Genomic DNA, 14,688 nt, shown 5'->3' with positions numbered 1-14,688 from the left:
CCAAGTGGCTACTTCAAACAATGACTCCGTACTTGTGAAACATGATTTTGCTCGACCGATCGCAACTAGTCCTGCTAGTTGCTTACAATCGACTCCCCGTTTTTCTAAAAAGCGCTGTAATAAATCTAGGGCTACTTCGTCCTCCATTTTTCTATGATTTTTGCCGGCACCAATTTCCTATGCTTTCAGCCTGCACTATGGCAATATCCTGCACTATGGCAATATCCTGCACTATGGCAATAACCTGCACTATGGCAACCTTCCTTCCTGCACTATGGCAATAACCTGCACTATGGCAAAAGCGCGCTCTCACTCACACAGTACACAGCACAATCGCACACACAGAGCACAATCACACACCCAGAGGCCTCTGGCACATCTCAATCTCAGTCATACCACAATCTCATTCACAAGAATATAATTTAGCTGCTGACTCTATCTGCTGTCTACTCTTCAATATTCTCCTTCTGGCGACAGCCGCCTGTGTCTTCAACGGCTGGTTTTACGCATTGGCTAGGCACCCAGATTGCACCTGTAGGGGAAGAAACACAAGCGTAACCGCGCCCCAGGTAGATCACTTCAGCAGGGCCTAGCCATTGCCCTGTTTTCATGTCTCTGTATAACACCTTCATGCCTGGTGGCTTAGAAGTTTCTGCCCCGGCATGGTGACGTACTATAGGGGGCTCAGTGCTGTCCCCAAACACACATAAATGGTTAAGTACAAAGAGAGCCTTTCCTATTCTTTCTTTTACGTCTTCAATGTCTCTGAACTTTTCTAAGTATCGTTTCATTGTTCCATTTGCCCTTTCCACTATCGCCTGTCCTGTGGAGGAGTGTGGGATACCAGTAACATGATTGATATTCCATAATTGCATAAATCGTTTCAGTGGCCCACTATTATAAGCTGGACCATTGTCAGTCTTGATAGTGCTAGGTACCCCTAACACAGCAAAACAACTAGTGAGGTGACGCCGCACATCCCAAGCCTTTTCCCCGGATTGTGCAGTATCCCATATCATGTGGCTATAGGTATCTATCGTTACATGCAAGTATTTTAACCGTCCCAAGGCTGTAACGCGAGTGACATCCATTTGCCACACTTCATTAGCTTTCAACCCTCTTGGGTTAACTCCACACCCGAGTCCCATTCCTAAATTATGATGACTACATATGGGACAAGCCTTCACGATTGCTTGAGCGTCAGCATTAGACAAATTGTAGGCTCGAGCTAGTCCCTTCGCGTTCTGGTGAAATATGGAATGAGCTTCTCGAACTCGGCAAAATGGTGATAGTGGAGCTTCAGTGACTGTAGCAGCAACTAATCGGTCGGCTCGGGCATTGCCTTCTCCGAGCCCTTGTTCCCATTGATGACTGCGAATATGAATCACTGCATACGGCTTACTTCTCTGTGCGATTGCAAGCTGCAAACTTGTCAATAGTTGAACCAGTCGTCCATTCTGCACTTCTCGCAAACTTGAGTCCTCAATGCGATTGGCTATGCCTACTACATAAAGAGAGTCAGATCCAACATTCAACGGAACATCTTTCCATTTTACAAACGCCCATACTACTGCGAACAGTTCTAGTGTCTGTAATGAATCCTCTTTCTGAGCTTGCAAAATCTGATGTTGCCAGCCATGCTCATCCTTCCATGTCACTGCAGCAGTTCTGGAGTGCTTACCGGCATCTGTAAAGACTGTTATTGTGTCTGCAACTGGTTGGGGTGATCGCTTTGGTCTACTTATCCAGCCCTGGTTTTTCATCCAGGACAAGACAGGAGATTCATAGAATCATAGAATCATAGAATATCCTGAGTTGGAAGGGACCCTTAAGGATCATCAAGTCCAACTCTTGACACCGCACAGGTCTACCCAAAAGTTCAGACCATGTGCCTAAGTGCAGAGTCCAATCTCTTCTTAAATTCAGACAGGCTCGGTGCAGTGACCACTTCCCTGGGGAGCCTGTTCCAGTGTGCAACCACCCTCTCTGTGAAGAACCCCCTCCTGACGTCCAGCCTAAATTTCCCCTGCCTCAGCTTAACCCCGTTCCCGCGGGTCCTGTCACTAGTGTTAATGGAGAAAAGGTCTCCTGCCTCTCGACACCCCCTTACGAGGAAGTTGTAGACTGTGATGAGGTCTCCCCTCAGCCTCCTCTTCTCCAGGCTGAACAGGCCCAGTGACCTCAGCCGTTCCTCGTACGTCTTCCCCTCCAGGCCTTTCACCATCTTCGTAGCCCTCCTCTGGACACTCTCCAACAGTTTCATGTCCTTTTTATACTGTGGTGCCCAGAACTGCACACAGTACTCGAGGTGAGGCCGCACCAGCGCAGAGTAGAGCGGGACAATCACCTCCCTTGACCTACTAGCGATGCCGTGCTTGATGCACCCCAGGACACGATTGGCCCTCCTGGCTGCCAGGGCACACTGCTGGCTCATATTCAACTTGCTGTCTACCACGACCCCCAGATCCCTCTCTTCTAGGCTGCTCTCCAGCGTCTCATCACCCAGTCTGTACATGCAGCCAGGGTTTCCCCGTCCCAGGTGCAGGACCCGGCACTTGCTCTTATTGAACTTCATGCGGTTGGTGATCGCCCAGCTCTCCAACCTGTCCAGATCCCTCTGTAAGGCCTTTACGCCCTCATTTGAGTCCACAACTCCTCCAAGTTTAGTGTCATCAGCAAACTTGCTCAAAATACCCTCTATTCCTACATCCAGATCGTTTATAAAAATATTGAAAAGTACCAGCCCTAAAATGGAGCCTTGAGGGACCCCACTGGTGACCGCCCGCCAGCCTGACACAGCCCCATTTACCATAACCCTTTGGGCCCTGCCCGTTAGCCAATTGCTCACCCATCGTATGATGTTTTTATTTAGCTGTATGGTGGACATTTTGTCCAGTAGGATCCTATGGGAAACCGTGTCAAAAGCCTTGCTGAAGTCCAAAAAAATCACATCAGCTGGTTTCCCTTGGTCCACCATACGGGTGATCTTATCATAAAAGGAAATCAGGTTAGTTAGGCAGGACCTACCCTTCACAAATTCATGCTGGCTGGGACCAATGACTGCTTTGTCCCCCAGGTGCGCCTCAATAAGTCCGAGAACCAACTTCTCCATGATTTTACCAGGCACTGACGTGAGACTGACAGGCCTGTAATTGCTAGGGTCTTCTTTCTGACCCTTCTTGAAAATTGGCACAACATTTGCCAGCTTCCAGTCTACCGGGACCTCTCCAAATTCCCAGGATCGTTGAAAAATAATTGAGAGAGGTTCCGCGATGACGTCCGCCAGCTCTTTCAGCACCTGGGGATGAATCCCATCCGGACCCATGGACTTGTAGGGATCCAGGTGGAGTAGCAAATCCCGCACACGTTCAGGGTCGGTTGGGAGTTTGTCATCCCCACCGTCCCGGCCCTCCAGCTCAGGGTACCCTGGGTCCCGAAGCCCATCATCGGCATTGAAGACAGAGGCAAAGAAGGCGTTAAGCGTCTCTGCTTTGCCTATGTCACCGTCTGTGAGGAGACTTTCCCTATCAAGGAGCGGCCCTATGTATTCTTTAGTTCTCCTTTTTCCATTTACATATCTAAAAAAAACCTTTTTATTTTCTCTCACAGACACAGCCAGCTTCAACTCTAGCTGTGCTTTGGCCACACGAACTTTCTCCCTACAAACACGAACAGCATCCCTGTATTCTTTCCATGACGCCTGGCCCTCCTTCCAGTAGCGAAACACTCTCTGTTTCCGCCTAATCTCCATTAGAACGTTCCTGGTCAGCCACGCCGGCCTCCTGCCCCGCCTGCCTGACTTGCGATATTTTGGAATTGCCTGATCTTGTGCTTCTAGGAGGCATCGCTTAAAGAGTGACCAGCACTGGTGGACATCGAGGCCTTCAAGAGCAGTTTCCCAAGGGACCTTGCTGACTAGTTCCCTGAGCAGCCTGAAGTCCGCTTTCCCCATATCTAGGGATGAGGTTTTGGTGGCACTTTTCCTTCTGTCACCATAAATTTTGAACTCAACCACTTCATGGTCGCTATGACCGAGGCGGCCACCAATCACCACATCTCCCACCAGACCCTCTCTGTTTTCTAGCAACAGGTCTAGGAGGGCACCTTTCCTAGTTGGCTCCGTTAGCACCTGCACCAAGAAGTTATCATCTAGGTGCTTCATGAACCTCCTGGACCTGCTCGTGTCAGCCGTGTGGTACTCCCAGTTAACGTCCGGCAAGTTGAAGTCCCCCATAAGGACAAGGGGAGTTAATCTCGAGGCCTCTCTTAGTTCTGTAAAGAATAATTTATCGGCGCTATCGTCCTGGCCAGGCGGTCTGTAATAGACTCCCACAACGACATCCCCTTTATTCGTTCGTCCCTTGATCCTTACCCAGAGGCTCTCAACTTTGCCATCGCCGACCTGAAGTTCCACACAGTCCAGCCCCTGCTTCACATACATCGCTACCCCACCACCTCGCCTACCCTGCCTGTCCCTCCTGAAGAGCCTGTAACCATCTATCGCAACACCCCAGTCACAGGACTCATCCCACCAGGTTTCGCTTATGCCGATGATGTCGTAGTTGCGGGACTGGGCCAGGACTTCTAGCTCATCTATTTTATTCCTCATACTGCGTGCGTTTGTGTAAAAGCATTTCAAGTGTGTCTCCTTACACTCAGCACCTTGTGGATCTGACCTAAGGACCTCACTGGCACACAGCCCCTCTGATTCTAGCGTACCATCCCTTAGGTCTTCACCGGTGTGCCTGGTTTTAGCCCCTTCCCCCTTCGACTCTAGTTTAAAGCCCTATCTATCAGCCCTGCCAACTCCTGACCAAAGATCCTTACCCCTCTCCGAGAGAGGCGCATCCCATCCGGTACCATCAGGCCCGGTGTAGCGTAGACCTTCCCGTGATCAAAGAAACCGAAATTCTGCTGGTCACACCAGTCTCGAAGCCACGAGTTTATGTGAACAGCACGCCTTTCAGCTTCGATCCCCCCTATCGGAAGGACAGAAGCAAACACCACCTGCGCCCCTGATCCTCTAAGTAGTCGCCCCAAATCCCTAAAGTCTCTTTTGATCGCCTTCGGACTTCTCGTTGCTACTTCATCGCTACCAGCCTGAAAGACCAGTAGCAGGTAGTAGTCAGTGGGCCGTACCAGGCGCTTGACTTTCTTGGCAAAGTCTCTCACCCGAGCCCCAGGGAGGCAACAGACTTCTCTGCGGGTTGGGTCCGGTCGGCATATCGGTCCCTCTGTCCCTTTCAGAAGGGAGCCCCCCATAACAATAGCCCTTCTTTCTTTTTTGAAGGATGATGTGGCAATGCGACGTGTAGGTCGCCTTGTCTTAGGCGCCCCCTCCAACTGGGACGGGTTTTTATCTACTTTGTCATTTAGATTGTCTTGTTCTAGTCCTTCATATCGATTATTTAAGGGTAGATGAGAAAGTGAGGTGGGCAGAGAGAGGGCTCGCCTACCACCCCGAATAGGCACCTGCCTCCATTCCCCCCCTTGATCTAGGTCTCCTCCTGCTGCCTGGCAGGAGGAGGGAACCTCCGTCTTCTGCGTAACAGGAGATGCCTGTGCCGTGGCAGTCTCGTGAGCCTGCCTCAGAGAGGGTAGAGTGCACCTCCACCAGTCAATTTCCCTCTCTGATTCCCTGATGCTCCTGAGCCTGTTCACCTCCTCCCGGAGCTCCGCTACCTGGCTGAGCAGTTCTTCAACCTGGGCACACCTCCCACAGGCATACCCACCACTGCTGTCGGAGACCGACAGAAGGCTGGGGCACACTCTGCAGCCCAGGACCTGGACGGCTGCGTGTTTCCCCGAGCCCTCTGTCTGAGTAGCCACACTGGCGACCGTGGCTGGAGATGCCGCACGAGATGCGGAGGCCACGGTTTTCTGCCTGGTCGATACCATGGTCAGGTTCTACGCAAGCAGGTTACAAGCACCGAAGGGAGAGGCAGCTGCAACAGAGCGACGATGGGCCCCCCGCTCGCCCTGCCCGCACGAACTGCGGCGCAAACTGCCACGCCCTTCGACGTGCCACGCCCTGTTTGCCCGTCCTGTTCGCCGCGCTCCTGGTCGCTCGCGCTCCCTAGGGGCAACTTTTAAACAGCCTGGGAGGGGGCGCTGCTGGCTCCGCCCTCGCCTCGTCAGCCTCCCTCGCGAGGACAGCCGGGTCCCGGCGGCTCCCCCGAGTGGCCTCGATGCCGGACAAAAAGCCCTGCCCGCCTCGGTCCCCTGCTCCGCTGCAGAACACGTCTGCCCCGGAGCCGATCGCCTCAGCAAATGGCTCTAAAACGGTGGCAACGCCTGATTTAAATAGCCCGCCACTGACGTTGCTGGCTCCGCCCTCGCCTCGTCAGCCTCCCTCGCGAGGACAGATTGTAATGGTTTTGCTATTAACGTGGCTCCATCATGCAATAGAGCAGTTTGCAGTTCCTCAGAATTTTGTATATACCATTCCAGATCACTTGACTTTATGGGTAACCATATGGTGTTAGGAGGGACCCCGTCTACTTGCAAGGTTCTACTTCGTCCCTTTTTAATTAATTCTGCTAATGTGGTGATTTTTTCTTGAATTGTTCGTCATGGCCGCAATGGAGGAGCTAGCCATTCTAGTACCACCGTATCTCCCTGCTTCTCCCCCGTTTTTATTTTTTGCTGTGTTATCGCACCCATCAAATATTGGGGGCCACACAGAATGGTTAGATCAAGAGGCGCACCCTCTATACGCCGATGTGTAGCCCGTGTTGTAATCATTGAGGCTATTAGCTGTAGTGCTTGTTTTTGTTGGTCTGTAAGCTGAATTGGTGCTGCTGGATCTGTCCCTCATAGCAAAGGTCGTAGTTGATTTAACAGCTCGTTGGGAATACCAACCACTGGTCGAATCCATTGCAAATCACCCATCAACTTCTGGGCGTCGTTAAGAGTCTTAAGGTCTGATTGTATTGTCAATTTCTGCGGTTGGATCGTAGCATCGGTGATATGCCATCCAAGATATTTCCATGGGCTTGTCTCCTGTACCTTCTCGGGGGCAACTACTAATCCTCTCTGTTTAAATTGCTCCGTTAGTTCATCCTTTTGCTGTGAAGAAAATGGTGTTGACTGGGCCAATAGAATATCGTCCATATAATGATAGATTATTGTTCCTGACCATTTTCGTCGCAACGGCTGTAGAGCATCGTCGACATAGAGTTGACATAGAGTTGGCGAATTTCGCATTCCCTGTGGCGGGACCATCCACTCAAATCTCTGGTCCGGCCCTTCTCGGTTTATTTCAGGAAGTGTAAAAGCGAATCTTTGTTTATCATTTTCATGGAGAGCAATTGTGAAGAAACAGTCCTTTAAGTCCACTATGAGTAAATGCCATCCTTCAGGTATCATTGCAGGATTAGGCAACCCTGGCTGCACTGCTCCCATATCGTACATCTGCTTATTTACCGCGCGCAGATCGTGGAGCAGTCGATACTTTCCCGACTTCTTTTTAATCACAAAGATAGGTGTATTCCACGGGCTTGTTGACAACCTTAAGTGCCCCTGTTGAAACTGTTCTTTAACCAGCTTATGCACTTTTATCAGACTTTCCCTCTTTAACGGCCATTGCTCGACCCACACGGGATCATCATTCTTCCACCGGAGCGGGATCGGGAAAGTCCAAACAATGGCCATATCTATAAAGGGCATTCCGAGGTAAGGACCATTCCCATTTGAGCAAGGATGTCCCGCCCTATTAGTGCGTGCACTCCGTCAGGCAATGGAATAACAGAGACACAACATTTCACCACTTTGTCCCCTATTGTCCACTGCAGGGGTGGTGACTGACGGGCAAGTGTCATTCCTCCTACCCCGGCCACTGTGGCATTGGTTTCAGATGTTGGCCAATGCTGCGGCCAGTTTTGTGTGCTGATTATAGATACATCGGCTCCCGTGTCAAGTAACGCATTGATTCTTATGGCTTCTTCTTTATATCGCACCGTGACCACCTGTCGTGGTCTTTGCCGTAACCCCACAGTTAACAAAGCCACATTTCCCGTAGAGCCAAATGCTCCTTGCCCTCGCGGTTGCTCCTGCATGGGCGAGATAGCTTCAGCAAGATGTGATAACGGAACCAATTGCGCTACCTTGGTGCCCTTAGGCACAAATAACGGTGGAAACAACATATGGGCCATTATTTGAATTTCTCCTTGATAGTCTTTATCAATAAGTCCCACTAATACTTGTAGTCCCAGCATGGTCGCTGATGACCTCCCTATAAGTAATGCTCCCACAGCTTGTCCATTAATACAAATTGGTCCTTTGACACCTGTAGCAATGCAAACAGGTTTTGAGTCCATCAGCGTGCAATCTACTGCTGTTGCCAAGTCTAAGCCGAGGCTCCCTCTTGTGGCTGGTCGGAGAGGAACGGGTTCCCCCTCGGTGTTGCTGTGTATGCAGCCGCGTTTTGTGTCATCGCGGGGCGACTCTTCCCGCTGTTCTGGCCGTTTCCCGACACGTTGCATCGACATGCCACTTCATTGTGATTGCTCGACTGACAATTTGAGCACCATACTGCCCCAGCTTTGCAGTTTCGTCTCACATGTCCAAAAACACCACAACGATAACATCGCAAGCGGTGTGGTATTTGGCCACTAGGGGGTGGTACTTGACCACCAGAGCGTGAACCGGCGGTTTGCAAAGGAGCAAGAGCTGCAAGGACCTGACTCTGTGTAAACTGAGCATGCTCTTTCATAGCCTGTGCTTGTTCTCACATGCTGTCACCTAATTGCTTTACTGCTTCTACTAACATAGCCTGTGGGCCTACTGGTACCTGAGCCATTCTTTCCAACCCTTCCTCGATTGTCCATGTCCCGGGTAAGGAAGCTAATATATTGCGAGTAGAGGGGTTGCTATTCTGAATTGCGCACTGTTTTAATATCATGCCCTTGAGGTAATCAGGCACCCCAGCCGCCTGTATGGCGTTTGCTACGCAGTCAATAAAAAGCCCAAATGGTTCCTCTCTACCCTGTTTGATTCCCATGTAGGAAGGTATTCCCCCTGGCCCCTTTATCCGATCCAATGCTTTTCTGGCCATTCTCATTGATTCCTTCGCTTTATCAGGTCCCAGCAATGCCTGTGCTTCTGTCCTAAAATACGGTCCTACCCTCATCAACTCTTCCAGCGTGACCCCATGTAAAGGGTCCCCAGGTGCTCTTATCACTGCGACTGCTTCTTGACAAGCAGCCTGCCAATGGGCATTAAATAAGAGCTGCTGGTGTTGGGTCAAAATTAACTTCATTATGCTGCATATATCTCCTGGAAGCAAAATATTTGTTCCCCAAATATAGTTCAATATCTGTCTCGTAGGTTCACCTTTCAGACCTGACTCGTTTACTGTGGACCGCAGCTGAGTTAACAATTTCCAGTCCAAATTCACTAGATTAACCGTAACATTACCCTGGGCATCCGGTGGTGAATATACTACAGGGAAGGCCTCTTGAACCAACTGTGCAGCTATCCCGTGTTCACCCTCGCGTAGAGCCTCATCTGCTATTTGCTTCCACACCCTCTGCCTCTCTTGAACACCTTCTGTAAACGGGCTTGTATTTTTTCTTTCTGGTTTTTGCTCTCTTATTTCCTCATCCATTTCCCCACTTTCGTGAGAAGGAGCCAGTGGTGCTGCTGGTGATGGCGGGAGCACCAACGCCGGCTCTGAGAAGGATGATGAGAGAGGAGGAGGCTCCCATTGCCCCGTAGCCCCCTGAGGCAGCATTATCATCGTCACTGAAGGCGGCAATGGGTAATCCCCAGCTCCCCCCATCCCTCCCTGTTGAGGGTTAACACTACCAGCACTTCCTGGCAATCCCAGTCGTTCTGTAGCGGCAGCAGCGACTCTCTGCTCAGCCTGATGTATAGCTAAGGCATTAGTGACTGCTCTCCAAGGCTTCAATAATTTTTTAGCAGCCTTATTTTCATTAATAACTTCATCAAACAATTTGTCCCCAAATTTACACCACTCTGCTTGTTCAAAAACTGTATCCAGATTGATAAAACAACCCCGTGCTACTCCATATGCTAATAATCCTGGTAAATCCTTTTTCCAGTCTATACCCTGCGTGCTCCGCTTTTCTAAAAAGCACTTGAGCAAATCATACGCCACTTGTCTCTCCATGCCTTTATTTATGCTGTTGCAGCCTTTGCTAGACCTCGGCGGCGCGTGACCGGCTGGACCGTCTATAGGTGCTCGCGGGTGCGGGGATTCCGCGTTGTCGTCCCTTTCACCTTCCGAGCTGCGGGTGCGGGGATTCCACGTTTTCGTCCCTTTCACCTTTCAGACCTCGGCGACGCATGACTGGTGGTAGTCTCTCCGTGTGCCTCGGGTCTCCCGGCGCCGCTCCGATGTCCCGGCGCCGCTCCGATGTTCTGGCGCCGCTCCGATGTGTCGGTACCACGCCGATCCGACGTGCAGGTCCCGCGCCGATCCGATGTGCCGACGCTGCCGCTCTGATGTCCCAGCGCCGCTGCGATGTCCCGCTCCGCTGCGATGTCTGTCCCGGCGCCACTGCGATGTCCTGTTCAGGTCTCAGCCTGTTCGGGCGCCATTTGTTGTCGACGGAAGGAAGACAAGCGCACTCAATATGAGCGATCAGCAAGCTCCATTTTATTGCCCGAATAGCCTAACTTTTATAGTGAACTTAACAGGGGCGGACAGTGTCTCACACAAGATCATTGGTCAAAAGCACTCAGACAAACAGTTACAAGAAAACAACCCCACCTGCAAGAAAAGAACCCCTTGTGATTAGCAGTCACGTAAACCTTGTCCTTGAAGCCAGCTGCTGGTAACAGTATTTTTCGGAGTTCCTTAATTGGGCGATGTGGGAGTCATTGCCGTGGGAGCTTCTCACAGTTACTCTGGCAGCTTGGTTTGCTCAGCTACAGCAGGCCCTGAGATTTTCTAAGGCCTACCCCTGGTTGCTTAAAGCAAGCTCAAATTAAACAATTGTTCCATGAGCACATGTCCACGTCCTGTATGCCAATTCCCAACACCTTTAGCTAGTTTGGGTCGGCTGTCCTGGGTCTGTCCCCTCCCAGCTCCTGCTGAACCCCCAGCCTGCCTGTCAACAGGACAGAGCGAGAAACTGAAAAGTCTTTGGCTCGGTATAAGCACTGCTCTGCAACAACCAAAACATCAGTGTGTTATCAACATTCTTCTCATCCTAAATCTAAAACATAGCACCCTACCAGCTACTAGGAGGAAAACCAACTCTATCCAAGCTAAAACCAGGACAGGAGCTGGACAGTTCTGTTAGCTTATCTGTATATTTACTTGGAGATAAGCACTTCACAGATTCACAGAATGACAGAATTGTCTAGGTTGGAAGAGACTTCACTACAGCCTCCTTTAAGGTATCTGTAAAGAGCAATAAGGTCGCCCCTGAGCCTCCTTTTCTCCAGGCTGAACAAGCCCAGCTCCCTCAGCCGCTCCTCGTAGGACTTGTTCTCCAGGCCCCTCACCAGCTTCATCGCCCTTCTCTGGACCCACTCAAGCACCTTCATGTCCTTCTTGTAGCGAGGGGCCCAAAACTGAACACAGTACTCGAGGTGCGGCCTCACCAGAGCCGAGTACAGGGGGACGATCACCTCCCTAGCCCTGCTGGCCACACTGCTTCTTATGCAAGCCAGGATGCCGTTGGCCTTCTTGGCCACCTGAGCACACTGCTGGCTCATATTCAGCCGACTATCCACCATCACTCCCAGGTCCTTCTCTGCCTGGCAGCTTTCCAACCATTCCTCTCCCAGCCTGTAGCTCTGCTTGGGGTTATTGCGCCCCAGGTGCAGGACCCGGCACTTGGCCTTGTTGAACTTCATGCAGTTGACCTCAGCCCATCGGTCCAGCCTATCCAGATCCTCCTGCAGAGCCTTCCTGGCCTCGAGCAGATCGACACATACACCTAACTTGGTGTCATCTGTGAACTTATTGAGAATGCCCTTGATCCCCTTATCCAGATCATCAATGAAGATATTAAAGAGGACCAGCCCCAGCACCGAGCCCTCGGGGACGCCACTAGTGACTGGCCTCCAACTGGACTTGACTCCATTCACCACGACTCTTTGGGCCCAGCTATCCAGCCAGTTTCTAACCCAACGAAGCGTGTGCCAGTCCAAGTCAAGAGCAGACAGTTTCTTGAGGAGAATGCTGTGGGAGACGGTGTCAAAAGCCTTGCTGAAGTCAAGGTAGACCACATCCACAGCCTTTCCCTCATCCACCCAGCATGTCACTTTGTCATAGAAGGAGATCAGGTTCGTCAAGCAGGGCCTGCCTTTCATAAACCCATGCTGACTTGGCCTGATCGCCTGCTTGCCCTGCAAGTGCTGCTTCATGACACTCAAGATAATCTGCTCCATGAGCTTCCCTGGCACTGAGGTCAAACTGACAGGCCTGTAGTTCCCCGGGTCAGTCCTCCGGCCCTTCTTGCAAATGGGCATCACGTTTGCTAGCCGCCAGTCGACTGGGACCTCCCCCGATTGCCAGGACTGTTGATAAATGATGGAAAGCGGCTTGGCCAGCTCCTCCGCCAGTTCTCTCAGTATCCTTGGGTGGATCCCATTTGGCCCCATCAAGTTGCGTACATCCAAGTGTTGTAGCAGGTCGCCAACCATTTCTTCATGGATAGTGAGGGCCACATCCTGCTCCCCATCCCCTTCCACCAGCTCAGGGTACTGGGTATCCAGAGAGCAACTGATTTTGCTGCTAAAGACTGAGGCAAAGAAGGCATTGAGCACCTCCGCCTTTTCCTCATCTTTTGTAACAGGGTTTTCCCCCGCATCCAGTAAAGGATGGAGATTCTCCTTTGTCCTCTGTTTTGAGTTGATGTATTTGTAAAAACATTTTTTTGTTGTCTTTAATGACAGTAGCCAGATTGAGCTCCAGATAAGCTTTGGCCTTCCTAATTTTGTCCCTGCACAGCCTCGCAACATCCTTATAGTCCTCCCAAGTGGCCCACCCTCTTTTCTGAAGATTGTAAACCCTCTTTTTCCTCCTAAGCTCAAGCCACAATTCTCTGTTCAGTCAGGCCGCTCTTCTTCCGCACCAGCTCATCTTTGGGTCATGGGGACAGACCGCTCCTGTGCCATTTAGATTTCCTTCTTGAAGAGTGCCCAGCCTTCCTGGACTCCTCTGCCCTTCAGAACCGCCTCCCAAGGGACTCTGCCAGCCAGTGTCCTGAACAGTTCAAAGTTGGCCCTCCGGAAGTCCAATACATTGGTTTTACTGGTCCCCTTCCTGGCTTCTCCAAGAATGGAGAACTCTACCATTTCATGGTCACAATGCCCAAGACAGTTTTCAACCACCATATCTCCCACCAGTCCTGCTCTGTTTGTGAAGAGAAGGTCTAGCGGGCCACCTCCCCAGTAGGCTCTCTAACCAGCTGCGTCAGGAAGCTATCTTCCACGCTCTCCAGAAACCTCCTAGACTGCTTTCTCAGGGCTGTGTTGTGCTTCCAGGATATGTCAGGGAAGTTGAAGTCCCCCACAAGAACAAGCGCTGACGATTTCGTTTTGACGATTTCTGACGATAACAGACCCCCACCAGGATGCTTGCCTTGTTTGCCTTCCTGCTGATCCTAACCCAAAGGGACTCAACCTTATCATTCCCAGCTTCAAGTTCCATGACATCAAAACTTTGTCTGATACAGAGAGCCACGCCACCACCCCTTCTGTGCTGCCTGTCCCTTCTGAAGAGCTTATAGCCAGTCATTGCAGCACTCCAGTCATGAGACTGGTCCCACCACGTTTCCATGATGGCAACCAAGTCGTAGCCTGCTTGCTGCACGATGGCTTCCGTCTCCTCCTGTTTGTTACCCATGCTGCGTGCATTAGTGTAGATGCACTTCAGCCAGGCCATTGCCTTATCCCCCGGCCTTGCCATTGTTCCCCCAGCACAGCTCCAACAAGCCTTGTTTCAGCCCTGTCCCTCTTCTCACCTAGTTTAAAGCCCTCTCAATGAGCCCTGCCAGCTCCTGGCCTAGGATCTGTTTTCCCCTTAGAGAAAGGAACCCATCTGCGACCATCAGGCCGGGTGCCGAGTAAAGCGCCCCATGGTCAAAAAAAGCAAAATTTCTGTGTTGGCACCAGCCTCTGAGCCACATCAGGTGGGCTTTCCGTGTCCTCTCTGTACCCCTCCCTGCCACCGTAGGGATGGATGAAAACACCACTTTGTCAGGTGCTTCCCAGAACTGGGGCTGAAACATTACTACAGAGCAGGATTCCTGGGAAACAGGAAAAAATACTTGCTAAATTTCCAGGGAAATGGTATTCTCAGTCACACACACACATTTTATCTTCCTCTTTCTTTAAAACTTCTGAATAATTCTCAACACTTTTTTTATAAAATAATTTATTTATTTATTTTTAAAGTGAAACTTTACATTGCAACCTTTAGTAATCAACAACTGACTTAGGCATTAATGAACTAACTTTTCCATTAGGTAACAGTCAATAAATTGCTGCAGTCTTATATCGTCTCTGTGCTCATGTCCTGGTTTTCTACAACTGCTAATTTAAAATGTTTTTCACTGTTGCAAAGAGCACAATTAACTGCTAAAGAACAATTTTATTGCCCTAAAACAGTAATATATTTGCATCCATTACTATGAATCTTAAAGCCTATTACTGATATAAAAGAGAGGATAACAATATGAAGGGTTTGAAGGACAGTAGATAATAGTC

At 50.5% G+C, this 14,688-nt stretch overlaps 1 protein-coding gene across 1 annotated transcript in view; it reads right to left on the bottom strand.

Annotated features, from left to right (window-relative positions):
* Nucleotides 1-9,599: 9,599 nt before the first annotated feature.
* The window catches only part of LOC311220847 (very low-density lipoprotein receptor-like), a gene marked incomplete at both ends in the record, with an annotated part of 87,167 nt that continues 82,078 nt past the window's right edge, over nt 9,600-14,688 (bottom strand). Inside the window, 2 exons of the mRNA XM_084304490.1 lie at nt 9,600-9,744; nt 10,243-10,548. Of these exons, the coding sequence (XP_084160616.1) occupies nt 9,600-9,744; nt 10,243-10,548 (451 nt within the window). The remainder of the gene's footprint in view (nt 9,745-10,242; nt 10,549-14,688) is intronic.

This window comes from Netta rufina, assembly GCF_964035555.1.
Source record: "Netta rufina genome assembly, chromosome: W".
Taxonomy (NCBI): domain Eukaryota; kingdom Metazoa; phylum Chordata; class Aves; order Anseriformes; family Anatidae; genus Netta; species Netta rufina.
Note: the sequence above shows the minus strand (reverse complement) of the source record. Positions and strands in the feature narration are given on the sequence as shown.